We start from the raw sequence: 26,937 nt of genomic DNA on the forward strand, positions 1-26,937 counted from the left end.
AAGAATTTCTGTTTGGTTGAACCAAAACAAAGATTTTGTTTTCTGATATTTTTAGAATATATCCCTGTTAAAAAATTAATAAAACGAAATTTATGAAAATAATTCGTCGATAACTCATAAAACGCTCTAAAATGGTAATTTTATCGGTTTTCAAAACAAAATTAATTTACACAATTTCGTGTGATTTTAGTCGAGCATCCAATTTCTTAAAAATAAAACTCTTTCGTAAATCAACGTTTTTCATTCTTGTTGATTTACTATTCATACTTCTATGCATAAATTATTTGTACATTTTGAAAAACGACCATTGTTTGATGTTTGATGACCGAAATAAAGCTTCTATATCCTACAAGATGTTTTTTCATGCAACGAATTTTTAGTAAAAGTGGCGAATATATTACCGCTCAACAAAATTATTAATATTAGATTAGAGCAATGGTTCGCATTTTTATGCGGCTCTTCAAATTGTCCTGTTTAAGCCCAATTTTACATTTAAATAATTATTATTTCTTAAAATTAAAACTCTCGTAAATCAACGTTTTTCATTCTTTAACTTTTGTTGATTTACTGTCCATTCTCTACACATAAATTATGTATACATTCTGAAAAACGACCATTGTTTGATGTTTGATGGCCGAAATAACGCTTCTATATCCTACAAGATGCTTTTTCATGCAACGAATTAAAAGGGCCGATTATTATACCGCTCAACAAAATTAATAGTATTAGAATAATTAGAGTAATTTATAATGGTTCGCATTTTTCGGGCATGATCAAATTGTCCTGCTTAAACCCGACTTTAAATGTAAATAATTATTTTTCATAAAACATTCAAAATAAGAAAATTGTTCGAAAAATTCGCTTCATAAAAAAACATCTTCAATTACCACCATGAGTTATTAAGAGACTTTATTTTGGTTTTTTTAAATACATATAAATGCAACAACGAAAAATAACATTTATGTAAAAATAAAAACGGAAAATGGAAAAAAATGGCAACGAAATCTATCAAGACTATTGGAGTTTATAAAATAAGTGAAATATTGTTATCAGATTCAGGATTGAAAAATCGAGAATAAAAAAAAAACGGCTTTTTTTGTTGTTTCTCTATAAACTAATTAACGTGTTTTATAAAATTAATATTTCGCTAGCTGAATGAGCTGTTTGCTGCTGAACCACAATCATTTTTTGAATCAAAAAGGGGACCCGCCTATTTATAATACAATTAATATCAAACTTTTTTTTTAAGTTTTAATTTTTACTTTTTTTGTTTTTTATTTATTTATTGTCTAATCAGATCCAGGAGGTCGTTTTTCACTATATTTTTTTGTAAATTCTTCAGCATTTTTAGAAAATTTTTTTCGATCTTTTAAAAATTCTTCAGCTAAATCGGCTCTTAATGGATGTTCCGGTTCTGGATCATTTACTAATGCTACCAAAGCTTGAATTACTGAAAAGAAAAAAATCAAAGTTAATCGTACAATAATAATTCTCTGAGATCTAAATTTCCACTTGGTTCGACTTTCGTAGCAAATCTAGCAGTGAGTTTTAATTTTAACAATAAAATTTAAAAAGTTAGATCTAGGGCAAGACGAAGTATTTGATACACATTTCAGAATTGCATATACATTTCAGAATCACTGAAAATTTGAGAAACTGATATCAAGGTGGTTTCTAACAAATAGCGTGTCCCATAGCAGGATGCTTTTCTTTCATGATGTCTTGCAAAATTTTAATTTCACGGCAACCTTTAATTTGATTAATATTCATGAAGAACAATATTAAGTTATTTCCAGCATGGTTTTTGCAATTTCCTAAACTAAAACCTAAATCTCAAAGTTTCAAAAATTTTAACCGTTTAAAAAGCGATATAATTAATGCCTTAGTTCTAAAAACATTCCTTTCAACTCTCCTACTTTTTTTGTCAATTCTTTCGAAAGAATTTTTTTATATCGTAAAAAAAGAGCTGGAGGGATAGTGAGTTTTACATGCTTTGACCCTTGGTCAACCTTGAAATTGGAACTTTGCAGCTGATTATCTCGCGATCTAAACGATCAAAAATTCTGCTACTTCGAGATCTCACAGCCACCATTATTCTAAGTGTGAAAAAAATACACCAAATCTGTCTACAAATGCTTTCATGCTGGAAATACCTTAAAAAAAAGTTAATTAAAAAATAAATTTATTTATCCGAAAATTTCTCGGAAAATCTCGTAGAAAAAAAAGTTCTGAGGTACCATCTCGACAACTGCCTATAAAATTTCCACCAGTTCTCAAATGACTCATTCAATGGCCATTCTGGATCAATTTACCTCAAAATATCTACCAAGAAGTGCTTTATAACAGATAAAAAAAATATTTGACCGTAGTTATGGACTCAAAGCAAACCACGTCGCATAAAAATAGTAATCTCTCCAATTAAGTTAATATTGAAATTTTAACATCAAATATCTTGAGAACGAAAACCAAGCGGGATGTAAAGTCGTTTTATAACCCGAAAATCAAAAAGAGAGGTGTTATCAGTTAACCACGATATCTGTATCTGTGTCTATATCTGTGGCAGTGTGGGGCACCGTAGCTCCTAAACGGTTGAACCGTTTTAAACTTCTTTTTTTTTGAAACAATTATAATGGAGTGTTCTTAAGTATTTTTCAAGAAAATCGGTTCAGTCTAAAGATAGCTTCAAGGAAATAACCGCATTTGTCGAGTATTTAAATTTTGTAAATTTCATTTGTATTTTTTAATATTAATTCGTAAAAATACTTCTATCATAGACACGCACCAATATTGCACAATATAATCGAGTGTCGCAAAAGAAAATGTTTTAATAATTTAAAATTAAAATATATTTTTAATAAGATAAATGTTTCAAGAATGAACAAACCTTGATCAGTTTTAGTTGCTGGTTTCCAATTTTCAGCGCTAAGTATTGGTAAACATACTTGACCTTTTTCATCTATATTTGGATGATAAATTTTAGTTTTAAAATTTATCTTTGGGGGTTTAAATGGATATTCGGCTGGGAAGTTTATTTCAATTTTAAAGGCACCTTTGTTGTACGGTGGATTGTCCTAAAAAAGATAATTTACCACAAAAATTTAGCTACGTAATTCAATGAGTCACCTTAAAATGTTCTTTGTACTTACGGGAACAATCAAACCTTGCCATGTTAAAATATTTGTTTCATCGACATGTATATCCCTAAATGATTTTAAACCAGAATTTCTGATATCTCCAAGTTCCTAAAAAATTTATTCACAATTACAGTCACTAAAAACCGACATAAAATAAATAATCTTTTTCTCAAAATTCGTTTTTGGAAATCATCAATTTTTATTAACCAAAATAAATATTACCTTTTGCAATCTTCGTGTTGCAGCCATTTTAAATATTTATACAAACTAAAAATTTTGACGTAAATTAAATTAAAAAATGAAACTTAAATAAATACAGAAAATTAATATCACAAAAGTTTATTAAATTTTCTAAAGTATATAATTGAAAAATTCTAAATTATCGTCAACTTTATGCTGACATTTATTCTATCGAGTCCAATATCACCACCCATTTAAGGAAAATCCTACCTCTATTCTTCAATATCTGCATTATCAACTTTCAATACAGTCTACGGTATTTCAATTTTTAGATAAGATAACAAATTTTATTCTATAAGTTTTTCAATAAATAAAAAAAATTCAAATAATTATTTTTAATAGATGTTTTCTTAATTATTCTTATTGCATTCATTTATTTTTTATTAAATATTAAAAAATTATAAATTTTCAAATTTGGTGCGCTTTACCTCTGACTAAATTTTATTTGTGTAACTTTACAGTTGGTAGCAGTGATATCAAAACACAGTATTCCTTGTCAATTTTACGTGTATCAAAAAATTTGGTTGTGAGTGAGTTTGATTTATTAAAAATAATTATTTTTAATAAATTTACAGCCCAATGACGGAAGAAAAACTTGAAATTGTAAGAAAATTAGCATGTTGTTCTTTTATAATACTAATAAATTATGTTTTAGGATTGGGGTGATGATAAATTACTGCGTGTTCAAAGACAAACGGAGAAAAACCAATATGATTTGGAAGCTTGGTCAATTCTACTACGTGCCGCTCAAACTCGACAAGTTTCCCAAGTTCGACCACTTTACGAAAAAGTAGTAACAGTTTTCCCTGGAGCCGCTCGATACTGGAAAATTTATATAGAACATGAGGTGATTTTCCAACAACATCCAGTGTTGTCCTTTTTTTTACAAATAAAAAATTTAATTTTATAATACAAATTTTTTTTCGGCAAATTTTTCTATTCTTGTTTTTGTTTCTTTTATTAATTTCAGATGAAATCACGGAATTTTGAAAAAGTTGAAAAGGTATGTAAAACATTGTTAGGTACTGGTACAATTAGGCTTTAATCAATTAATTAATTACTTAAATTTTAATATGTATTTAATTATTTATAAAAAAAATTTATTTATCTTTATTAATTAAGGCATAATTTTTCTAGGATATAATTTTTATATAAAAATAAAATAACTTTACAATATTGAAGTTATTTGCGTGTATTTAATTATCTATTTACTGTGTGTTTAAAAACTTGGGAGGCAATTTTCCGAAAAACAAAATTTTACTTAAATTGTTAAAGTAAAATCAAGTGTTTTGACGAAGATTGCTTTCTGGGTTATCCTTTTTGTAAAAATAGTCTACATTTTCTCCTTCGTATTTTTCAATTTGGGTTAACTACAAAAAATAAGCATTGGGTAAATGTCGTATTAGTTATGTATTTCATTTGGCTGAATTTCCCGAGAGCGGAATTCTCCTATTTTGAACTTTTGAACATGTTTTTGTTGGTCTAATTAAGATTTCAGTTCAAAATGAAAGTGGTTTTGTAGGATTTTGAATATTAAATTTGGTATTTTGGTTTGAATATTAAAGTAGTAATTAAAGTACTAAAATTTGTTTGATTTATTGATTTTATTCGTTGAAAAATTCTGCCAATGAAAATATTAGAGTTAAATGACTAGAACATAAATCATATACCAAAAAATCAGCCAATGAAATCTTCCCACCTTTTAATTTTTTGTGGAATTAAATATTTTTACCAAAATCGATGAAAAATTCAAGATAATTGATTATATTAAGGTTGAGGTAGCACGGATTGACTTTTTTTGATAACTTTCATTAGATTCTGAAAATTATTTGTGTAATTATTTTTGATCAAAATTTGGATAATGAGGGTTGACAGGGTTCCTACCAGTCATTATTTTCGAAATCACTTTTAAAATTTGGTGGCCTTGATCTTATAGTTCGTTAAGACATTTCTTAGATACGGCAAAACTTTTGGTAAATTTAACCTGGAGCAATAGTGTACCTGTAGTGTTCGAAATCAATTAGTAAATGACTCTTCCGGTGAAATTCAGCCAAAATTGGGTTTGTATTGAATTTTCAATTCAACTTCTACGGTATATATTCCAGTTTAGGCGTTTTAAAAAGGCGGCCAAGTTTATGTTAGATTGGAATTTAGTGAAATTTTAAACTTCTTCTTCACCGGATTTCGCAAGTGGTCGTAGTCACTATCAAATTTTAGTGATGAAGTCAATTATCTTGAAAATAATTGGATTATCGTGATCAATGGTTGAAATCTTTGAGGGGTAGTAATATCGATTATACGAGCAAATCGTCAATCGAAGGTAAAGAATAACCGTGCCGAAAAAAACGATCGTTTACATTTACACCTCTCAATATTATTGAAAATTTTGAGAATAGTATTCTCATCAATTTTTTTTGACCTTTTCACTTAAAATCCAAAATTACCAAGATGATTCACTTCATCTCTAGAAGATTCAAGTTGGCGGACGCTTGTAACTGAGGAACCTGGGTGAATTGTTTTGGCCTCTAATGGCTTCGTTTAGTTACAATTGATGTTTCGCTTGTCTCCAATTTAACGCAAACTTCGCCGGCCATATGACTAACAAGTTCCTGAATTATTTTTCTTTCTGGATATTGTTAGTGCCTTAGTGGGAAGAAGACATAAATGAAAGGTTTTTAGGTAAAAGTTGTATACTAGTTTACGCAAACAAATAAATTTTTTGATATATTAAATAATTTTGATTTCTTTTGAATTTTGTCTTGAAAACAGCTATTTCAGAGATGTTTGATGAAGATTTTGAATATAGATCTATGGAAATTATACTTAAGTTATGTTAAAGATACTAAAGCTGCATTACCAAATTATAAGTAAGTTTATCTCTTAGTTCCCTATAAACATCTACTAGGTATGCGATTAAAGGCTACTGTGTATACCGAAGAGTTGGAGGCGTACAAAATTAATTTACATTTAAAACTTATTTTATGGTTGTTATTTTAATTTCGTATGGTTGCTAATATTTCATGAAAATAGCCCCAAATATTTGTGAATACATTGAGTCTTTAATTTTTACTTCAACTTTTATAAAATACAGGATAGCGCAAAATGAACGCTATAATTTAAATCTCTAATAAACTTGTAATAACGATTTAAATCATTTGAGCATACAAATAAGTCAAAAACCACTCCCACTTAAAAAACAATATAATAAAATTGTAGCCAAAAAAAAAATTTAGTCTCAATTTGTAAGATACCGTTTTTAACTAAATCACAAAATTTTTTTAAATTAAAAAATTGTAGAGGATTCTAATTGTAACACTCATTTTGCGTGAGGTTATTTTCGTGGTAAATATCTTTGAAATCCCTTTTCTTTTTATCCATTGTCCTAAGATTTTTATTGACCTAATTCAAAATTTACATTAAAATTGATTTTGATATCGTACACGTTCTTTGTTGGGTATAATTTCCCTAGTAAAAAAAATATTTTCTATTGAAATAATTAATTGAACTTGAATACTTTAAATTCATTTAAAATTTTGAATCGGAATAAAAATTTGGAATTTGATTGATAAAAAATCGGGAAAATTACTTTAATTTCATAGTCCACGGGACAACCTGTGCCTTTTTTGGTAAATGATCAATACATACTTGAAACTTAAGTGACTTCCTTTTTTCGAGTCTACCAAAATTTCTCTCTACGACTTTTTTCGAAAGTGCTGCGTTTTCAAATGAGCGTAATAACATCATATTAAGGCTATCGGTCTGGAAAAACACAAGTGGTCATAGTATCCGACAAATTCTCTGATACGTTTTTTCAGACCGGTAGCTTAAATATAACGTTATCATGCCCGTTTGAAAACGCAACATTCTCGAAAAAAGTTTGGTAGACTCGCCAAAAGGAAGCCAGACACAAAGTTTAAAGTATGTATCAATTATTTAACAAAATAAAAACTTGTAAATAAGGAGACTGTCCCACGTACATATTTGTTCTTAGTCAAACTCATTCACAATTTTGAAAGAATTCGGATACGAATCATTCTGAATTTCCGAGAAATATTTCGAGGGTGCTAAACACCGGAATGTATAATCCAAATATAGCATTGTCATTTTTTTGCTCGCAGTGAATGTTTTATTTTTCAATTTTGGCCTTTCTACGCAAATCAATTTTTAAATCAATGGTACAATCTTGATCTCTTTTAGGTAATGCCCCCACTTCTCAATTTAACCATTATTCGGCAATTTTTTTTTATTGATTTTCGTCTTAATATATGTATTTTTCAAATTGTAAATGTTTATCTTACATTTAATTATATTTACAAAATCGGCTTGTCTTTAAAATTCTTATTTTCTAAGGATAAAAGACCTAAAATACCAGTAGCTTTACCGGGTATACATGTCTAAAAACTATTTTAAAAGGCTCTCATCTTTTACTTGGGATAAGCAGTATCTTAGTAGAAATAAATAAATAAGTATTTACCAAATCGTTTTGCTTAATTAATCAGGCTCGTATACTCGTATAATCAGGTCGAAGGACGACTGCAGAACAGTAACCTTAATGGTACTTGCAAAGTACTTTCGATCAATTAAAAAAGACATCCCTGCATTCGAATAGTTGATAACAGCAGAATAGACAACCAACCATCTATTTATCGACGTAAGAGTACTTTGCCAAAATGTATGTATGTTTAATTTTTCGAAGCGTTCTTGTTAATTATTAACCTCGAGAAAGAGATCATTAATGATTCCTACGTAATATCTACAGCAATTTTAAAAATATTTTAGTGAAATCGTAATTTTATTTTTCATATAATAATTTTAGAGAAAAAATGGCTCAAGCATACGATTTTGCGCTAGAAAAAATTGGCATGGATGTACATTCATACAGCATATGGAATGATTATGTAAACTTTTTAAAAGCTGTTGAGGCTGTTGGATCATATGCCGAAAATCAGAAAATTAGTGCTGTTCGAAAAGTATATCAGCGTGGAATTATTAATCCAATGTCAGGGATGGAACAATTCTGGAAAGATTATATTGCATTCGAACAAGCTATAAATCCGATAATTGCTGAGAAAATGTCTATGGAACGTGGCAGAGATTACATGAACGCGAGACGAGTATCCAAAGAATTAGAGGTCCATACAAGGGGATTGAATCGGAACGCTCCAAGTGTTCCTCCAACTGGAAGTGCCGAAGAATTAAAACAAGTAATTTATTTAATAGTGCATTGAAATTGAAAAACTGAAAAATTAAATTATAAAAGCCTAGAATCTAAAAAATATCTTTAGTCTCAACATATCATTTAACAAAAAAACAGTAAAAATAATTTTTATAAAATTTTGCACACAAAAATGTACGCCATTTTTTCCGTTGTTCCGTTATCGAATGGTAATAACAGAGCCCTTATAATTACACTTTTTTTTTAGAATTTTAGAGGCTTCAATCTCGTGCAATATTGAACTGAGTTTGTATCTTACACCTCTCCAAAATAGAAAAGATAGCATATGTAATTTTCTTTGAGAGCGCATGTCTCGCACAAGGAAAAAAGTCATACAGAAAAGTATTCATTTAACAACGGAACTAAACAGTGGATATTAAAATAGGGAACTGGCACGTTTGAGTTGCTTTTAATAGTGCCAGGTTCTTGTAAAATTAGGGATGTCATATAAAATAAAAGATCAATTTTGACTTCGAATACTAAAACTGCGCGGGATTTGGATTTATTTCCATTATGATGATTTATAAAACTTAAAATTTAAAATCTATTTTTAATGTTTGTAAATTGGTTTTAGGTTGAATTATGGGAAAAATTTATAGCGTGGGAGCGTAGTAATCCATTACGTAGTGAAGATACAGCGTTAGTTACACGTCGTGCAATGTTTGCTACCGAACAATGTCTTTTATGTCTAGGCCATCATGCAGCAATTTGGCATCAAGCTGCACATTTTTTGGAACTTAGTTGTAGAGTTCTAACAGAAAAAGGCGACGTAAATGCAGCAAAATTATTTAGCGATGAAGCAGCAAATATTTACGAAAGAGCAACAAATACGTTACTAAGTAAAAATATGCTTTTGTACTTCGCTCATGCGGATTATGAAGAAGGGCGTTTAAAGTATGATAAAGTGCATCAAATTTATCAAAAATATTTGGATATGCCCGATGTTGATCCAACTTTAGCTTATGTACAGTATATGAAATTTACACGACGTGCAGAAGGTATCAAATCTGCGCGAACAGTTTTTAAACGTGCTCGCGAAGATAGTCGAAGTAAATATCATGTATTTGTTGCTGCTGCACTCATGGAATATTATTGTTCCAAGGATAAAAATATTGCATTTAGAATTTTTGAATTGGGTCTCAAAAAATTTGGAGATAATCCAGATTATGTCTTATGTTATATTGATTATTTATCGCATTTAAATGGTAAGTTTAACAATTTTTGACTGTGGGTTAATGTTTAAATTTTTTATTTTGTTTTCAGAGGATAATAATACTCGGGTACTTTTTGAACGGGTTTTATCTTCGGGAAGTTTAGAACCTGAAAAATCAGTGTAAGTAAATTTTCATATCTTCTTGATCCTAAAATTCTAATTCTAATTTTAGTTAATAAAGCGTTATATTTTTTGTTTAGGGATATTTGGAATCGATTTTTAGAATTTGAATCAAATATTGGTGATTTAGCTAGTATTGTTAAAGTTGAAAAACGACGCAGTGCAGTCTTAGAAAAGGTATTTATAAAAACTCAAACTCACCGAAAATTCAAACATTTATAAATAAACATTTTATTTTTCAGATAAAAGAATTTGCTGGTAAAGAAACTGCTCAATTAGTTGATCGATACAAATTTTTAGACCTTTATCCATGTTCATCTACGGAATTACGTAGTATCGGTTACACAGATGTGATAAATATAACAAAACATACAAATTTTATGGGTAATATATTGGAAGAAGAACCAACATTACCAAAACCTGATGTCTCACAAATGATTCCATATAAACCAAAGAATAAAGCATTACCGGGTGAACATCCGGTACCGGGTGGTACATTCCCATTTCCGCCATCAGTTGCTCATTTATGTACTTTATTACCACCTCCTTCATGTTTCACTGGACCATTTGTGGCTGTTGATTTGTTAATTGATGTCTTTAATCGCATTCAACTACCAGATTTACGTAAGTAAAGCTTTTTACGTATCGCATAGCACAGAATTGAAAGATTCGTATTAATTTTAAGGCCTAAAGATTAGTAAAACGACATTATACGGTTGCTGAATTGATGTATTCAGATAATCGATAACTCGTATATAAAACAAGTGTTAGACAATAAAAACCCACATTTTTAATCGTGTATTACAATGCTGCCCTCTGATCTCCGAACTTATGAAATCGAGAGTAATGGCATTTGACAGTTGCAACCATAGATGTGTGAATTACGAAAATAGACTGACAGTAGCTAGACTGATGATATAGGTAATCTGATAGTTCTGTTATAAAATAACTTGTTTAACATCGTGGACTGTATATTATTTGCTAACATATTGATTGAAATCGATTCGACAGATCGATCTTCTGAAAAACTATGTAAATAGTCATCATTTGATCTCGTTTTTTGTATTTTTTTACAAAAGTGTATTGAAACTACCATTTTTACTGCGATGACGACATTTTTTTCGATTGGTTTTAAATTTCTTAAGGGATATCTCTTACCTTTTGTTTTAGACTTTCATAAAATTCGGTATATAATAATTAAAAATCCAAAAATTATAGGCTGCCAGCTAGTGATAGAAAAAAAATCATTTTTTAAAGTCTGCCAATGATAGGGGACATATACAGGGTGTCCTAGAAGTAACGGACGCCCTTGTTGCGATTGAAAATAAAATTTAAAGATGACAAGTCCTATTCCACTTACATCCACACCTTCCTACACATTTACACACGTATGCATATACTCTCGTAGTTTCTTACTATTTCCCCTCTCATCCCACTGTACATTGTCGCTGTAGCTCGTTCTGATTGACTGCCTATTTTAATTAATAGCTAATTATCTGTGCATTCGATCAGAAAATGAAAGGGGACTTTTTGTCTTATATTTAAAATTTTATTTTCTACTTGATGCAGCAAAGGCGTCCGTTACTTCTGGGACATCTTGTATACAGCCACAAGTTGCAGAAAAATGTATAAAATAACATGCTTAACGCACTAATGCATAGTTTTAACATTTGTTTGTTAAACAAAGAGAATAACTTTTTACAGTCTGCCCTTGCCATTTCAATAAAAGGCAAGACAAATGAATGGCAGACTGTAAAAAGCTGTTCTCTTTGTTTTACAATATATTCGACCAATTTTCTGATGAATTTTATATTTGTGTCAAAATTGGAAATTGTAAAAAATGTTTCCTTTTTTTACAGCGCCAGCGCCAACAACAGAGAATGGATGTGATACAAAATTATTTGAATTAGCAAAATCAGTACATTGGATTGTGGATTCTACAACAGATAATACAGGAGCAAAAAGACCTCGACTTTCACAAGGTGGTGGGGATAACAGCGATGGGGAAGATAAACCACCACCTCCTGTACATGATGTATACCGATTACGACAAAAACATAGATTAATGCATTAATTTTTTTCCAATTTTTATTCGTTTTAAATAACATCAGTGACGCTCTGGAGCGATGTGGTCTTGACGTATTATTCCCGAAGCAATTTTGATAACTTCGAGTAATAAGTTTACTTAAAAACAAATTTGTAAATACCCCCACCAAAATTTTTTAAGGAATTATTTTTGTATTAGTATAAGAAAATCATGGGTGTATATTTTTTTGTTCATACCCATACGAATAAAAAAACATAATTTTGCTCATTGCATGTATACGGGATTCTTGCGAATACCAAAATTTTCTAGTTTATATTTTTAGCAATTTCCACGGTGGAACATAATTAAAAAATAAACTTGTAAATTGGTTTGTATTTTTAGAACACCTTGTATAAGTTTAGGTTAATTCAAGTGATATAAGTATGGGCATTTTCAAGAAAGAAAATTTTCAAATTAAAACAAGAAAATTGAATAAACATAAAAGAACTTAAAATAATTATGTATAAAAAGTCATAAAATCAGTTTTATAATTTTTATTATTCTTGTATAAATATAAAATAATAAACAGTACCAAATTCTTTTTTTATGAAATCCCATTTTAAAAGTGCATGAGTGAATCATTTACTTTTGAAACAAACGGCAATTTTTTTCAGAACCACATCTAAATATATGAAACCGTATTTTGTTTCATGTCTGTATTTTTGAATTCCTTTCTAATTATTCAATGGTCAATTCAAACTACCAATTGAACGCCGGAAGCCACCTTAATTCGATTTGTGTCTATGTGTAAATGTTTTTTTACCTTTGTACAATTAGTTCAGTGATCACTGTCCCCAGTAAATATTGAATAAGAGTATTACAGTCTAAAGTTTATAAATAATTACAATTTTGTCTAAAATTTATAACGGTTAAGAATATTAAACGTGGAAATAAAATTTGAAACAGATGTATAGCGTCCGTCACAAAGGATTCAAAAAATAAAAATCCAGTCCAGTACAATTTAAAGCTCCTAAATTTCTGCCAAATGCGTCAATTTAAAATCTTACAAAATGTATGTATTCGTTTAAAAAATACCCAGAAGCGGATTATTCTTAATGCAAATAAAGCACTTGCCTACAGCGCGTGATAGTTTTTAAACAAACATAAAGTTAGTTTAGGTATACAAAAAACAGTCCGCTGATATTGACATTTTGTACAATAATTCAAATGTATGACAGTCGAATTCATATAATTTTTGCAGAAAGGAGAAATTTTAATAACAATGAACAGCAAATCTTGAAACTCAAAGAATATAAAAAGGACACAAAGAGGGTATGGGAAAGAAAGCTCACAGGAGATGAATCTGTCGAAGATATTACTTCTTCATTATGTGGTCGGAAAATATTCAGAGTGACAATATTATGTAGTAATTATAAAGGTTGAACTTCAAAAGAGGTCAGAATTGGACAGCAATTTTAATAAGGATCGCATTCTGGTGATTTAGAAAAGCGCTTTTTTCTTAATGTATTCATATCTACGTACTTATTTAACAACGATAGCTCGAGATTACGGGAAGTGGGCTATTACGTAGAAATATAATTTGGACAGATGTATACATAAATGATTGATTTCTTTTTTTTTTTTAATTCGTCCGTCATAAAGGATTCAAAACATGATGGCCACTGTTTTTCCAAAATAAAATTCCCTGATCAAATTATAACTTTTAAATTGCTTTGATAGAAAGTTGAATGGAAATTTTATAAATAACGAACAGGGAATCGTAATATTAAATATATAATATGACTATTAAGATAACACATTCACATTCGCCATTATTTTAAATAATTCATATAAAAAAAATAATTAAAAAAATTTTTTTAGAACTTCCATGATTTTTACAGTAGCATTTGAATTCCCTGACATTTTCAGGTTTGCAGTAATGCGGTCACATTACAAGAAAAATGAAAATCCAGTCCATTACAATTTAATACACCTAATTTCAAAATAATTTCTTAATTCCAAAACTTATACAATGCATGTATGTACAATCTCAAGTTTATTTAAATATAATGTGAATTGACTAACAAAAACTGAAAACAACTATTTAAAAACAAAATATTAAACCGTTTTTTCTACAATTTCTAAATGTTCTGGTAATGGCTGTATCTCCACCTGAAAATAAGATAAAATTCTTGTATAGTGTTTCAATACTTTCAATAAAAATTTCCGTAGAAATATCACCTTTGTAACTTTTAAACTAACACCTTCTGGTAAATTTCGTTCAATGTATTCTAAATATGTATCCGCTGTTGAACCAGTTAATCGATGTAAATGTAAAAATCGAAAATATGTTCGAATTTCATACTGTACACGATGCTTTTTATAAATATGTACTGATTTTAGTAATGTATATCGATCTTTATCAGCCTTACGTAAAGCGTAATTTTTACCCACTGGTATATTTAATAATTGGGCAGCTTGTGCTAAATACCATGCATAACTTTTTAATACTGCCGGGTCATGCCCTCGCATTTCTAGTTCAATAGTGCTATATAATTTATCGGGGGCAGCCACTGTTGGAATTGAAACGGGAGCTGGAGAAACAGACGTTGCAGGTGCCGACGTTGAATACAACATTGTGGACGATATTTTTGGGTACATAAATTTTCCAGCATTTTGGATCAATTTCTAAAATATTTTGTATTTGGTATTAAAAATTTATCGTTTGTTTATTTTATCGTGTCTTACCGTTAATGAAAAATTCATTTTTCTAGGTTATGAAACTAAACTTTTAGGTTAAAAAAATATAAAAAGCAAAATTTTGAACTAAATTATTAAATAATAATTTAAAATCGAATTTAATTTTCGATCAAAGTTTTCGAACATAAAATTAATCCATTTCGAAAATAGGGGTTAATAGTGAAGTAAAAATTTTTATAGATTTGTTCAATGTTTACTTTACAAACTATTTGTCCATTTACATTTACATAATCTAGGTTTGTTTTTGCGACGATTTCCACCTGCAAATAGGTAGATGGAAAAAAATAGAAATTGTAAATGAGAGAAGGGTGTGTTTTAAGGCTAAAAAGTATTGCAGGTTTTATTAGGTTGATAGTCAAAATGTAACTTTGATATCATAGAAATAAATAAAAAGTCTAATTAAAGTCGGAACTCTCTGGAAACATAGACTTTATAATCGAAGATACTATGGTTATTTATGGTACATCGATTTGATTACGATGCCGTTGTTTACTATGGTGATCGAGTAAACTTATTCTGAAAATCTGATTTCGTTATATTAATAATTAAAAAAATACTATGAGGCACGCTCGAGAAAAAATTCATTTTTCAAGCAGTATAGACAAATCATATTAAATTTTTGTAAATTTTATGCATTAATTAATTTACTCGCTTCGTTTCTGTAGAGGTGCCGCGAAAGACATTATGATTGGAAAGCAGTTAACTAAGAAGAAATACCTTAGGCCTCATAAAACTCATGAACTTCGTATGGCCAAATAAAGCCAATGGGTATTTTTTAGGCTTGATATTTCGAAATCTTACCATGTTATCGAAAAAATTTACTCTTACTTTTCGTTTTATTTTGCTAAGCTCTACAAGAAACTATCAATATGACGTCATTGGATTTATAGACTTTTCCAAGAAGGGTTCATTTTTGGGTCTGTAGGTATTTGTAAAGGCAAACTTATTATGTATTTCAATTTTTAGTTTTTCAACCTTCACGATAAAACCTCCAATGTTTTATGTACATATTAATTAACTTTAATTATTAAATTAGTCAAAAAGTAAATAAAATAAAAAATAGGCTGATCCTATAAATTAACATATTTACGTGGGTGGAACAGGAATATTGATAATTCAAAATAAGGAAAACAGGGGAACACAATGATCATATGAACTGAATAATTTCAAGGAAAACTTCATCATTATTTCCATTAGTTTTTAACAACAAACTTTTTAAAAGTGTTTTAATATTTTGCATAGACATTTTTGATATGTCATTTCTGTTTTTCATAAAATTGAGGTTATTACTTATTTGATTAATCAAAAAAAAAAAGTTAACTCAAACCGGGTTGAAAACATGGACGAATTGAAACTGACAGATACAGAACAGAGATATTTTTCCGATTTATATTTGTGTTGCGATCATGAAAATACTGGCAAACTTACATTTTATAAGGCTACTGAATTTTTTCAAAGTAGTAACATACCTTTAGACGTATTAACTAAGGTAAATTTTATTTTTTCGAAAATTTGTTTTGTAAGTCACTTTTGTTTTAAATTCCCAACATATGTTGATTTTTTCAAAAAAAGTTTTCCCTATTTCCAAGTTTGAGTATATACCCGAATTTGCCTAACTTTTTCGATCCTCCTTGATTTATCCTTAATCAATTTCTTATTTTCATTTAATCCTGTATTCCCGAATATTATGTGTACTTTGTATACCTTGTCAATTATATAAGTTTAGTGATAAGATTTTGTTTAGAGAGACAATTTTGTGGTTTTTTAATGATTTTTCAAGGTAAATTTTTAATGTATATAAATTTTGGGCTTGTTTTTAACAATTAATACACGATTTGTGGGATTTCCTTCGAGCAAGCTACATTTTGGCTTTTCAGTTATGTTACAATTTTTGTAATACATAAAACGAATTTTTATGAATGATGTTGTAGTTTTAACAAGAAATTTCTTTTAGGGATAGATGCTAGAATTTCTTAATCGATTTTTTTGACTGCCAAAACCCATTAAGTAGTTACTTGTTTCTACGAACTAAGTAATCTACAAGAATTTTTCCTCTTTAATTAAGTTTTAGCTTTTCTCAATGGATAAAAAGAAAGCTTAAGCTAAACCTATATAATTCAGTCTTAATTTGGATAATAATGGCCTTATAGTTACCAAAAAAGCTCACAAATTCATCTATTTGATTTAAATAGATGAATTTTGAGCTATTATTTATTACAGCTATTTTTTGCTAACTAGTTTGAGGCTAAATCTAAATTTAACTTTATGTTTAATAATTGAATTGTGATTTAATCGATATACCATATTACGATTGTTTTTGTTTTGTTTTTATCAGTTCAAAATTTGTATTCTATTTTAAAACTTAGTAACTAATTTTGTTCCAAAAAATTCAAAAATAGAATTAATTTAATGATTGGATGCATGGTTTCCGAGATATCGCCTAACATTTCAATCGAAGAGCGATTTCTGGGACCGATATTTGGACAAATTCTTAGAAAATAAATGTTTGATATGCAAATAAAATCGAATTTATTGACATTTGGGTACTAATTACTTCAGAATTAAAACAAAAAAACAGGATACAATTTTTTGAATTTCCTGCAATGTTTTACAAGTTTCATAAAAAATCGGAACACAAAAATTTTATATTTGATTTCGATAAAAATCAGCATCAATGGTAATTAATATCCAAAAAAATCTGGATTATTTGACCATTTAACGTACAGTTTTCGATAAACCACCTGAAATTTGAGTAGGAAAAAAAATCAAGGATATTTAAACAAAAATTTACCGTTCTACTGACGTTACTTCAGAGATAATTGATTTTTTTTGGACGTAAGTTGCGAATTTTTTTGCTCTATTTGCCGAATTTTGGGGCTTTCTTTAGCTAAACAAAAACTTTAAAATTAATCATCTCCCCGAGTAAAATATGAAATGTTTTGAGTTTTATGGACAGCTACTGGACTAAAACTTGAGTAAATATTTTTTTCAGATAAATCCGTGTAACACAGTGTATCGCATTTAAGTTGAAGACATTTATAATAAGATAAAAGGTTTTTAATTTTATAATTAGTGTGCTATGGAATGTAAAAGCTGGACAAATTGATAATATAATATTTTTATGTATTCAAATATTTCAATTAACTTGTAATAATTTTGAGTGTAGACCAAAATAATGAAAAAAATTAAAAATACGAATTTTGTCATGGTTATTTGGATATAAAAAAATATTCGAAGCAACTTTTTCAAATAGTTTTTTTCGATATCTCTAACCATCTCTGACGCCGGGCAAAATATTAAGAATCGACCCTATTTGTCAATTTGTAATAGGCTGAGCTTAAAGTTCTGATTTCAGTTAAGTATCTTAAAAAATGTGACCCATCACTCTATATGACTGTACAAAATTTCAAACCGATAATACTATAAATAACGAAAATATGCGGGTGTCTTCATCTTAAATGCGACACACTGTAAATTCACAAAAAAGCTCGAATATAGAATATTATAATTATTTGCATTTTAAGTAATTAATGTAATTAATTAGTTTTAGTAGTCAAATTTTAAATAATTAAGACAGTAATTTTGATAATTTTTATTTGTTATAGATAACGGAAATTGCATGCCAAGGTAGTACATTCTCTTCGTGTGATATCATAAATCGCAAACATTTTTTTGCCATTTTAAAATTAATTGCTGCATATCAAGCAAATATACCATTACGTCGTGAATTATTAAACGTTTGTATAGAGTTACCATTACCACGATTCACATGGCCAACAACATCTGTATCAAATGATTCTTCGTCCATAATCAATAATGCGCAGTCATCCTTATATAATAATTTAAATAAACAATTAGAAGCGTTTCATTTGGTTGAAAACGATACTGAAATGTTTACAAAAAATACCGATTTTACAAGTACCGATTCCGAAGTGGAATCACAGACTGAATTAAATAATGGTGACATTGTTCGTTTACGTGGAACTTCGCCAGGAGCATCAAGTACCGCATCAGACAGTCCTACACCGACAAATAGTATTCAAGAACGTTCCTGGGGTGTAGCTGGTCGATGGCAAGGTCCACCTTGCGAAGAACAACGGCAGTTACTTGCCACGGAAGAAGAATCATCGGACGGGGAAGTGTCGAATGAAGTGTGGAGTATTAACTCGGAACAACGAGAGTATTATACGAAACAATTTATATCATTGCAACCGGATGTTGATGGAATTGTTCCTGGGCATGTAGCTAGGCCATTTTTTGAAAAATCACGTTTACCTGTATCGGAATTACGTCGTATTTGGCAATTAGCTGATGTGACTCGCGATGGTGCTTTGAATTTAGATGAATTTAGTGTGGCAATGCATTTAGTTGTGCTTAGGCGGAATAATATTTCTCTACCAGATGTTCTTCCTGAAGGATTAATACCCCAATCAGTTAGAACTTTGTATCCACAAGCATCATCACCCGTAATTCAACCCCCACCTACGACAACCCCACCGGAACGGCAAAAAGATACAGCAGCTAGAGAATGGACCAAATTTGTAGATAGTCCAACTTCAAGTATATCATCTCCTGGACCGAAACCTGTTAATTTTGATTTTCATAAATCAGCAGTGGAAACCGATCCAAAAATATTACATCCAGTTGCGTTGAGAGTCACACCTGAAATAACACCGACAAATACGACAGACGAACCAGAAATTCAACCTAGAAAGTCACCACGTGCATCGTTAACAGACACAACTCAAGCGAATGAAATACGACCTATTCAAAGACCTCAAGCGAAAATAAAAAATACACCTGGACCTGGTGCTTTACCACCACCACCTGATGCGGGACCAATGAGTCTACCTTTAGGACCACCTAGAAAAGAAGCACCACCTCCGCCGCCACCAAGACCGTTACGAACGCATACTAGAAGTTCATCGTTAGATTTAAATCGGTTGGGTCGTATACCGCCTGCAGTTCCACCACGAGCTAGTCCATCACCTGGGTCTCCAGTAAAACGACTTGTTAATCAAAGATCTGAAGGTGATATTTTACCATCAAATGTTCAAGGGAATGATGATGAAGGTGCTTTTGCTAATTTTGATCATTTTATTGCAAGCGAATCTCAGCCACCAGTACCAGAAACCTATGAAAATGTTTTACAGTCTTCTGGTATTTTCCCAGGTAAGGACAAATTTCATATAATAATGTGGATCGTTTTTATCAATAAATAAATAAATATTTTGATAAAAGGGAGACATTCTTGAATTAAACCTCGACCTTCAGAATTATCTAAAAGTCACCTCAGTCTCGTTATACTGACTGGTCGTCTTTCGTAAACCAATCATTATTATTGTAAGAGGAGAAAATCTCACGCTATTTCAGTATTTATAGTTTACAGTACAGAGGGAGTATGGTTTTGTGAATAACACTTTTAGAAAACTTCGTGAGTGGCTTCCTTTCCTTGAAACCTGGGGCGTTTTCAACTCGGAAAACGGGAAACATGTCAATTAAACGACCCATTAAAAAAATATGAACAACCATTTGTTTTTTTTTGAATGCTTGGAAAATGAATATAATAACAGAAAATAATTGTGGCCTGCAAAAATATTGGGAAGTTTGATGTGACCTCTACTCCTAACATGTCGGAAAAACGAGGGTATGCAAATTCATCAACAAGCGGCAAAATTTTACACAGCTGTTTAATAAATATTAGCAAAATTGAATGCGCATACTGCTCTACAAATTTCATGAGACGTTTTCTCGGACCTACGCCTTAAACATGTCAGTTTAATGACTATGTTTTTTTTTTTTTGGATTTCAAATGAATCGTAGAATGCAATAAAATATGTGACCTACAGCATAATTGAGTCATATAAGAAAAATATATAATAAAAATTTTGATTTCACGAAATATAAATTACTATTAACAAGAATATGAAAATTTATAAACAACCGGCTATTTTTTACACAAATGTTAATTGAATATTAAATAAAATAAAATGATCATACTGGCCTAAAAATTTCATGAGCCGTTTTCTCAGATCTAGGCCTTAAATATGTCAATTTAACGACTATATGTTTTTTTATATACACTTTAATGCCACGTAAGCACATGAAATTTGCAGCACATGAAGTGATGGGAAAAACTCTCACAGCTGTTAATAAATTTTTTTTCTTTAATTTTTTCAGTTAAAAAAAAAATTGTTATTCCATTTGAAATCTTGAAAAAACGAGTTTTAAAATAAGCGTGATAGAATCTTTACGAAACCGTTCTGGAGGATTAAGAGATTAAGACCTAGGGCTAATTCAAGGTATCTAAGAGATGCCCTCTTTCTTCTTAACATTTTTTGTTTGAAAATTTTTCTGTATTTTAGCTACTACTCATCGGTTTCAATGGTCCACTGTGTATAGTTTTATTTATTACAAACGAAATAATATTTTAGAATTCAGCTATTTTAACTTCTTGGATAATTAGTTTAAACTGAAATTTTACTTTTTTAGGAGAGCAATTGGAAGCAGAGCGTAGACGTTTATTTGCACAATTTACAAAAGTATCAACTGACAGTTATGTAGCTGCTTCAAGTGTAACGACAAGTGGACCTGTAAGTGGTGATGTAAATGATCAGACATCAACAAATTCCTCAACCGCTGGAATTCCTCGAAAACATGGTGCATTTGAAGTGTACAGAAAACCACAAACACTAGATAGTAACACAACGTCCTCAACTTCCACGGTGGCTGCTAGTTTAGGTGTTAATAAAAAAGAAATGTTTAGACGTTTACAAGAACAAAATGCAACACTTTTACGAATATGTCAAGAATTAAGTCAAGAATTAGCTGATGTTAAAGAAGAACGTATTGCGTTAACAATCCGACTGGAGCAACAACAACAATTACAACAGCAAGCTTTAAGTGGTACTACCGGTACCGGGTAATTTAGATTATTTTTACATATGAATATCAAAAATTAAACCTCAATCAAAATTTAATAACTGATTTTAATCGAAATTAATATATTGACAACAAAAATGCTCTCGCTTCGATCATATTTTTTCAGCGTTGGTTCGTTTTTTTCTGTTTCAATAGTTTTAGATGATTTTTATTGCTTGTTCGAAAAATGCATTCCTTTAAATGAGTGTATTAAAAAGAATATAAGATTTTTTATTTTGTTACTATTTACGCTAAACGCCAGTAAAATTTCTAGATTAATCTAGATAAGTCTCGAGAAATTTTTATCCTTAGTTATTTTGCTACACACTCTTTCCAGAACTATCACAGATAATCGCGGGAATGTCCAAGCGATATTTTATAAGGGAGTGCCGCATCGAAAATCGATAGTAGTTCAAAAATTTCGTGTGTGTTTCAGTGAAAGTGTATTTTAAGAAATTTGAGAACAAACAAACTTTTAAAGTACGGAAAGTTCTGAGTGAGAGTTCAGACTACGATTAACGATTATCGTCGAATTCTTTAGGCAAGAATTGATTTGTTGTCAGGAAATAAAACGAAAAATTTGCAAGATAGATGAAGAGTGTAGTTTGTACGTTGTCTCTTTTTTCATACTAGCATTATTTTTAGGCTCAAAGTGATATTCTTAGCCTAACCTTATTAAGAAGAATTCAAAACTACGCCGGTGTGAGACATTTTGTAATGTGGAAAATATTTGAAAAGCTTTGTTAAATGTGAGATTTATGAGACAATTCCCTTTCGTTTAAAAATTAAAGACTTTCTTCACAAAACACTCGCAATTGCTCCTTCTAATATTAAAATAATTGACTCCCTCGCTTACCAATCAAATTATCTTTGGATACCGAATTATTAAAGACATCACAGTTTTTAAGTGGAGCATGCACAAAAACTGATACAGCCAAAGGTGATGCTTAATTAACGATATCCAGGAAGTCTAGTGCGTGGGAGCCCTAATGCTCAATAATTCGTAATAATTTAAATGCTGGCTTATACGCTATGACAGAATTGCACACTGGATCTTAGTTTTGATTAAAAATTATAACCATTACAGTGCTTAAACTTAAATAAATAAATAAATAATTTTGGTTATTTCAGGGGGTAAGATCGTGTAACTTTTTCTTACCAAGGGGGAAATTATATTAGTTTTACGATTTTACCCTTTTTCGGTTTTCTTTATATACTTTCCCCAATGCTTCAAATCCTGATTTTGAAAAAATAAATGTTTATAAAATATTGGGTGTCTCTGAATAATTTCTCAAATATTTTCTATCCAAATAATTTATCGCTAGTATTTATTAAACCGAGCAAAATTTATTTAAACTATCAGTTATTCAAATTCAAAATTTTATTCAAAAACAAATGTTTCGTTATATATCCTACGTAGTGAAATTCGTTGTAATATATCCGGTGTTTAATGTTTAAATGTTTAAAAAAAAAACGTTAAAATATGTGCATAATTTATTTATACGTATGGTTTTTGGAAGCGATTCGCGTAAAAAGAGATTTCTTTTTAAACAATTAATAAGGGTAATTTGTCCAAAAAGTTGTATCCAAGTTTAATTATTATTTTTTTTATAATATCATGTTTAGAAGATCCATATTAACTTTATGATAAATAATTAAATTTGGACCTAATTTTTTGTATAACTGCCAATTTTCATCCTTTAAACTCGAGTCATACTAACGAATTATGATGATATTTATCCCGCCCATGTTTCATCTCTATCAACAACAAAAAAAATATATCAAATAGTGAGTATATATTCAAGAGACGTTTCGGGTCAGTGGTATTTTTAGTTTAATTTTTCACTAATTATTGCGTCACTATTTTTTCACCACTGAACTGTACTGGACAAGTGATTCAACTGAGAGTAACTAAATTGTTTCTAAGTTTATTTGTAGATATTATATTTAACTTTTGAAACTGATGTGGGTCATTTACAAACAAATATTGTACTCGTTAACCCACGTTAACCCGTAACTCGATGGCCATAGTTTTAAAGCGTACTCTTTTGACATCTTTAAGACGAAAGTTCTATACTTTTGTCCAAAACCCAATAATTAAGGAGTTATGTGCACTGTTTTTAACCAATAAAGGCATTGTTGAGTAAAGTAGTTTTAATGTTTTATTAATTAAAAATGTCATTAAAGTTTTGGTTCAAAATGTCCTCCAGCTACTCTGAAGAATGTCTGGGTCATTCCGTATGAATGCAGTTACAGTTTCAGTTATATAAAATAATAATAAAATATTATACTACTTTATTCAATCATGTCTTTACTTGATTGTTTCAATTTAATAATGCACATAACTCTTTAATTATGGGGTTTTGGACAAAAGTATATATAAGGCATTTTCCTCTTGTTAAAAGAAAATGCTCTTAAACTATGGCTATCGAGTCACTGGCACCTTGTTGATAACTGAATGGAAATCTGACTGAGCTCATTTCGAAAATAGAACGACAGTGTGAATCGAACTTTATTAATTGGATATTTTACTTTTGAAAATTATTTAGGTACTTACATAAAACAAAGAAAAGCTTTGACATTTTTTATATAAAAATTTCTTTTTGATATTCACACATTGCTGCTATGCAAGCGTATTATAATAAATTATTTGCTAAGTCTATAATAAAAAGGCTGAAAAATTATTTTTTTATGCAAAGATAAGAAAATGAGGTATTTTCTAATTTTCAGTTTGTATTTTTCAAAAAGAAAAAACAAAAAATTGTATGTGATGTTTTTTGGCGTTCTTTAAAAAGAAAATTGTAAAAATTTATTTAATAGATTGTTATTTAAAAAATTATTATTATTAAAATGAAAATATATGTTGAAATTTTGAATATAATATCCCCGGTCAGTAAGAATGATTCCCAGAAATATACCCTTTTTTACCTTTGAACTATACTTGGCAAGGAATTAATGTAAGAGAATCTTTTAGTAGAATAGTGGAAAATCTTCTCCTTAAAGACGTTAACTACCCGAGTAAATACTTACTAACAAAAGAAGGTCAAAGCTTTGGCAAGTGATAAATTTTACGTACTAACCTTAATTTTTGATGATACGTGATAATTTACTAATTTTTTATGATACGTGATAATTTACAATAAACAAGAAACCTATCTGTGACTAAAATGAGTGATGTAACTATGTGTTTCCACTTTTAAATGAGATATTAAAAAGAGGCTAATTTACAAACTTGAAAAAAAAAATTATTAAAAATTTTTTTATTCAAATTACTGCCGACTATAGATAGTTTAACAAAAAAGGGTATATTTTTGGGAATCATACCATTTACATACGTCACATATTGGCAGAGCTAGACATGGATATGATGTTAATATTGGCGGTAATGGATTATTATGAATCGAAAAAGACATTACATGCTTTATTACTTCTTCTTCTGTTGTCGGGTACAAAGAATTTAAAGAGAACTTTGAACTTTGAGAAAAAATAAGTCTACAAAAAAATATAAATCAAGTTTGCTTAAAAATCTGTCTTTTTGCTTATGCGATTGAGATAGAGAATCGCCGCGACCGCGCTTTATTTCCCCACTTTATGGTACCATTAATTTTTCTCACTGCTATACAGATTGAACAACATAGTAATTACCTAGAATTTAATACTGAAAAGATCACTAAAAATATATTATTTTGCTTCCATGTCTATGTCTAGATTTGCCAATGGCATGACCCTTTCATGAGTCGCTATTTTATATGGGATCTAACAACGAATATAAAAAGCCTTAGTTTTCAACCAACCTACGGCCCGTCATGCGGCCCAAGGGGATAATTTATTTTTCTGAATGGGAACCCTAGCTTTTTATAACAAATTTTTATTCTGCGGAAAAAAGTAGTTTGTAGAAAAGTAGTACGCGGAAAGCGGCAACTTCGTTTAGCAGAAAGGAGCAAAAGATGACAATTTCCGCCCGGAAGTTAAGTTTTTTAATTTAGGTCTAACCAAGGCCCAGAATTAAAAATTTAATTTATTAAATCTGCGATACCAAAATTTAGCTGTGTCGAAATATAACAAAGTCAAAATTACCAGAATAAAAATTAAAAAAAGTTTCTAAGTTCTAAGTTGGATTTCGTGATCTTACAAATTCAAAACCAATATTTATCCTGGTAATTGACTTTATCCTTAAAATTCAAGGTTCCAAGGGGCCACTTTCTAAGAAATTAGGGTAATTGTACCGATAACATTCCTTATCAATCATTAAATTTTCACTTGAATTTGATTTAAAGCTAATATCGTTGCACAAAATAACTGATCCAAAGTTAACCAACAATAACTAAGACGAGTTTCATGATTTACATGATATTTTTTGTTAGAAAATCACATAATTAGTGACTCAATAACGTTGAAATTCAATCTTGATTCTCGATTAATAATGGCCTATAATGTTATTTATTCTGACAAACAAAAAATTATTATTAAAAAAAATCATAAATGTAAATTTTTAAATACTCATTTTTATTGTTTTTTTCGTTTTGTTATTATTATTTTTTTGGAAAAACTTATGTTATAATAATATATATTTTTAACAATTGTGTATAATTATTATTTTCTCAAATTTTATTACTATTATCTATTTCTTACACATTAGATTTTGTATATAGGTTTCTCATTTCATTTTAGGAAAAAAGAAATTCATGTAATATTTGAATTTAAATAATTCATTATTATTATTATTATTATTCCTTTGAGCTGATTAAAGATGAAATGATAAATAAAGTATTTGTTACAAAAATTGAAAATAATTTTATTAATATAAGAATGAATTTTTGTTGACCTCGAGTTGAGACATCGTTATTGAAATGAATACCACGATACTCGAAATAAAATATATATTAAGAAATTTTATTTAACAAAATATAATTAACCAACTGAAGATGATTGCGTTACAATCGAAATATCGATATTTAGCGAAATAAAAATCTGTTGTATGTTATTTAATTTTTTTTTAAATAAAATTTCGTATCGTAGTATTTATTTCAGTAACAAATTTTATTAATGTTTTTTTGATCTGTAGTAGTTCAGAATGACCACAAACCAGGAAAAACTAATTTTATCTAGGAATTGTCATGGAAATTAACCAACAATAAAATGGATGTTCATGTTTGGATCGCAGAGCGTGGCTTCGCGAGTTACGGAGGATATAATTGACTCATGGAATATTTGACCGGAAATTATTGCGAAAATCGAAAATACAAACATACAAAAACTTTCGAAACTACAAAACAATGTTTTTTTGGTATTCATTACCTTACGGCTT

The 26,937-nt window shown here is 29.5% G+C and overlaps 4 protein-coding genes across 4 annotated transcripts; 2 read left to right on the top strand and 2 right to left on the bottom strand.

Annotated features, from left to right (window-relative positions):
• Nucleotides 1–434: 434 nt before the first annotated feature.
• Nucleotides 435–3,589, bottom strand: LOC123299757 (ubiquitin-conjugating enzyme E2 L3). Its single transcript, XM_044882092.1, has 4 exons — nt 3,357–3,589; nt 3,147–3,242; nt 2,885–3,071; nt 435–1,450 (listed from the first exon to the last, which is right to left on the bottom strand). The coding sequence occupies exons 1-4, from the start codon at nt 3,381–3,383 to the stop codon at nt 1,290–1,292; spliced, it is 471 nt and encodes a 156-aa protein (XP_044738027.1). The 5' UTR covers nt 3,384–3,589; the 3' UTR covers nt 435–1,289.
• Nucleotides 3,590–3,844: 255 nt separating this feature from the next.
• Nucleotides 3,845–12,299, top strand: LOC123299696 (protein suppressor of forked). The gene is made up of 10 exons (XM_044881996.1): nt 3,845–3,977; nt 4,030–4,221; nt 4,345–4,377; nt 6,144–6,241; nt 8,191–8,578; nt 9,164–9,794; nt 9,853–9,922; nt 10,003–10,099; nt 10,165–10,546; nt 11,782–12,299. The coding sequence occupies exons 1-10, from the start codon at nt 3,954–3,956 to the stop codon at nt 11,994–11,996; spliced, it is 2,130 nt and encodes a 709-aa protein (XP_044737931.1). The 5' UTR covers nt 3,845–3,953; the 3' UTR covers nt 11,997–12,299.
• Nucleotides 12,300–13,726: 1,427 nt separating this feature from the next.
• Nucleotides 13,727–14,918, bottom strand: LOC123300613 (28S ribosomal protein S10, mitochondrial). Its single transcript, XM_044883208.1, has 3 exons — nt 14,697–14,918; nt 14,190–14,636; nt 13,727–14,120 (listed from the first exon to the last, which is right to left on the bottom strand). Exons 1-3 carry the CDS (start codon nt 14,712–14,714, stop codon nt 14,067–14,069), a joined length of 519 nt encoding a protein of 172 aa, XP_044739143.1. The 5' UTR covers nt 14,715–14,918; the 3' UTR covers nt 13,727–14,066.
• Nucleotides 14,919–15,956: 1,038 nt separating this feature from the next.
• On the top strand, nt 15,957–23,067 carry LOC123300689 (ralBP1-associated Eps domain-containing protein 1). Its single transcript, XM_044883304.1, has 3 exons — nt 15,957–16,197; nt 18,314–19,880; nt 21,201–23,067. The coding sequence occupies exons 1-3, from the start codon at nt 16,048–16,050 to the stop codon at nt 21,632–21,634; spliced, it is 2,151 nt and encodes a 716-aa protein (XP_044739239.1). The 5' UTR covers nt 15,957–16,047; the 3' UTR covers nt 21,635–23,067.
• Nucleotides 23,068–26,937: the final 3,870 nt, after the last annotated feature.

This window comes from Chrysoperla carnea, chromosome 5 (genome assembly GCF_905475395.1).
Source record: "Chrysoperla carnea chromosome 5, inChrCarn1.1, whole genome shotgun sequence".
In the NCBI taxonomy this organism is placed as follows: domain Eukaryota; kingdom Metazoa; phylum Arthropoda; class Insecta; order Neuroptera; family Chrysopidae; genus Chrysoperla; species Chrysoperla carnea.

Excerpts from the sequence above, each read along its gene's own strand:
- LOC123299757 (XM_044882092.1), bottom strand. The coding sequence starts at position 3,383 with ATGGCTGCAACACGAAGATTGCAAAAG. Across the intron at positions 3,243-3,356 it reads CAACACGAAGATTGCAAAAG|GAACTTGGAGATATCAGAAA; the intron begins GTAATATTTATT and ends TAAATTTTTTAG. Across the intron at positions 3,072-3,146 it reads GGCAAGGTTTGATTGTTCCC|GACAATCCACCGTACAACAA; the intron begins GTAAGTACAAAG and ends TATCTTTTTTAG.
- LOC123299696 (XM_044881996.1), top strand. The coding sequence starts at position 3,954 with ATGACGGAAGAAAAACTTGAAATT. Across the intron at positions 4,378-6,143 it reads ATTTTGAAAAAGTTGAAAAG|CTATTTCAGAGATGTTTGAT; the intron begins GTATGTAAAACA and ends TCTTGAAAACAG. Across the intron at positions 10,100-10,164 it reads GCAGTGCAGTCTTAGAAAAG|ATAAAAGAATTTGCTGGTAA; the intron begins GTATTTATAAAA and ends TTTATTTTTCAG.
- LOC123300613 (XM_044883208.1), bottom strand. Across the intron at positions 14,121-14,189 it reads TTAGTTTAAAAGTTACAAAG|GTGGAGATACAGCCATTACC; the intron begins GTGATATTTCTA and ends TCTTATTTTCAG.
- LOC123300689 (XM_044883304.1), top strand. The coding sequence starts at position 16,048 with ATGGACGAATTGAAACTGACAGATACAGAACAGAGATATTTTTCCGAT. Across the intron at positions 16,198-18,313 it reads CTTTAGACGTATTAACTAAG|ATAACGGAAATTGCATGCCA; the intron begins GTAAATTTTATT and ends TATTTGTTATAG. Across the intron at positions 19,881-21,200 it reads GTCTTCTGGTATTTTCCCAG|GAGAGCAATTGGAAGCAGAG; the intron begins GTAAGGACAAAT and ends TTACTTTTTTAG.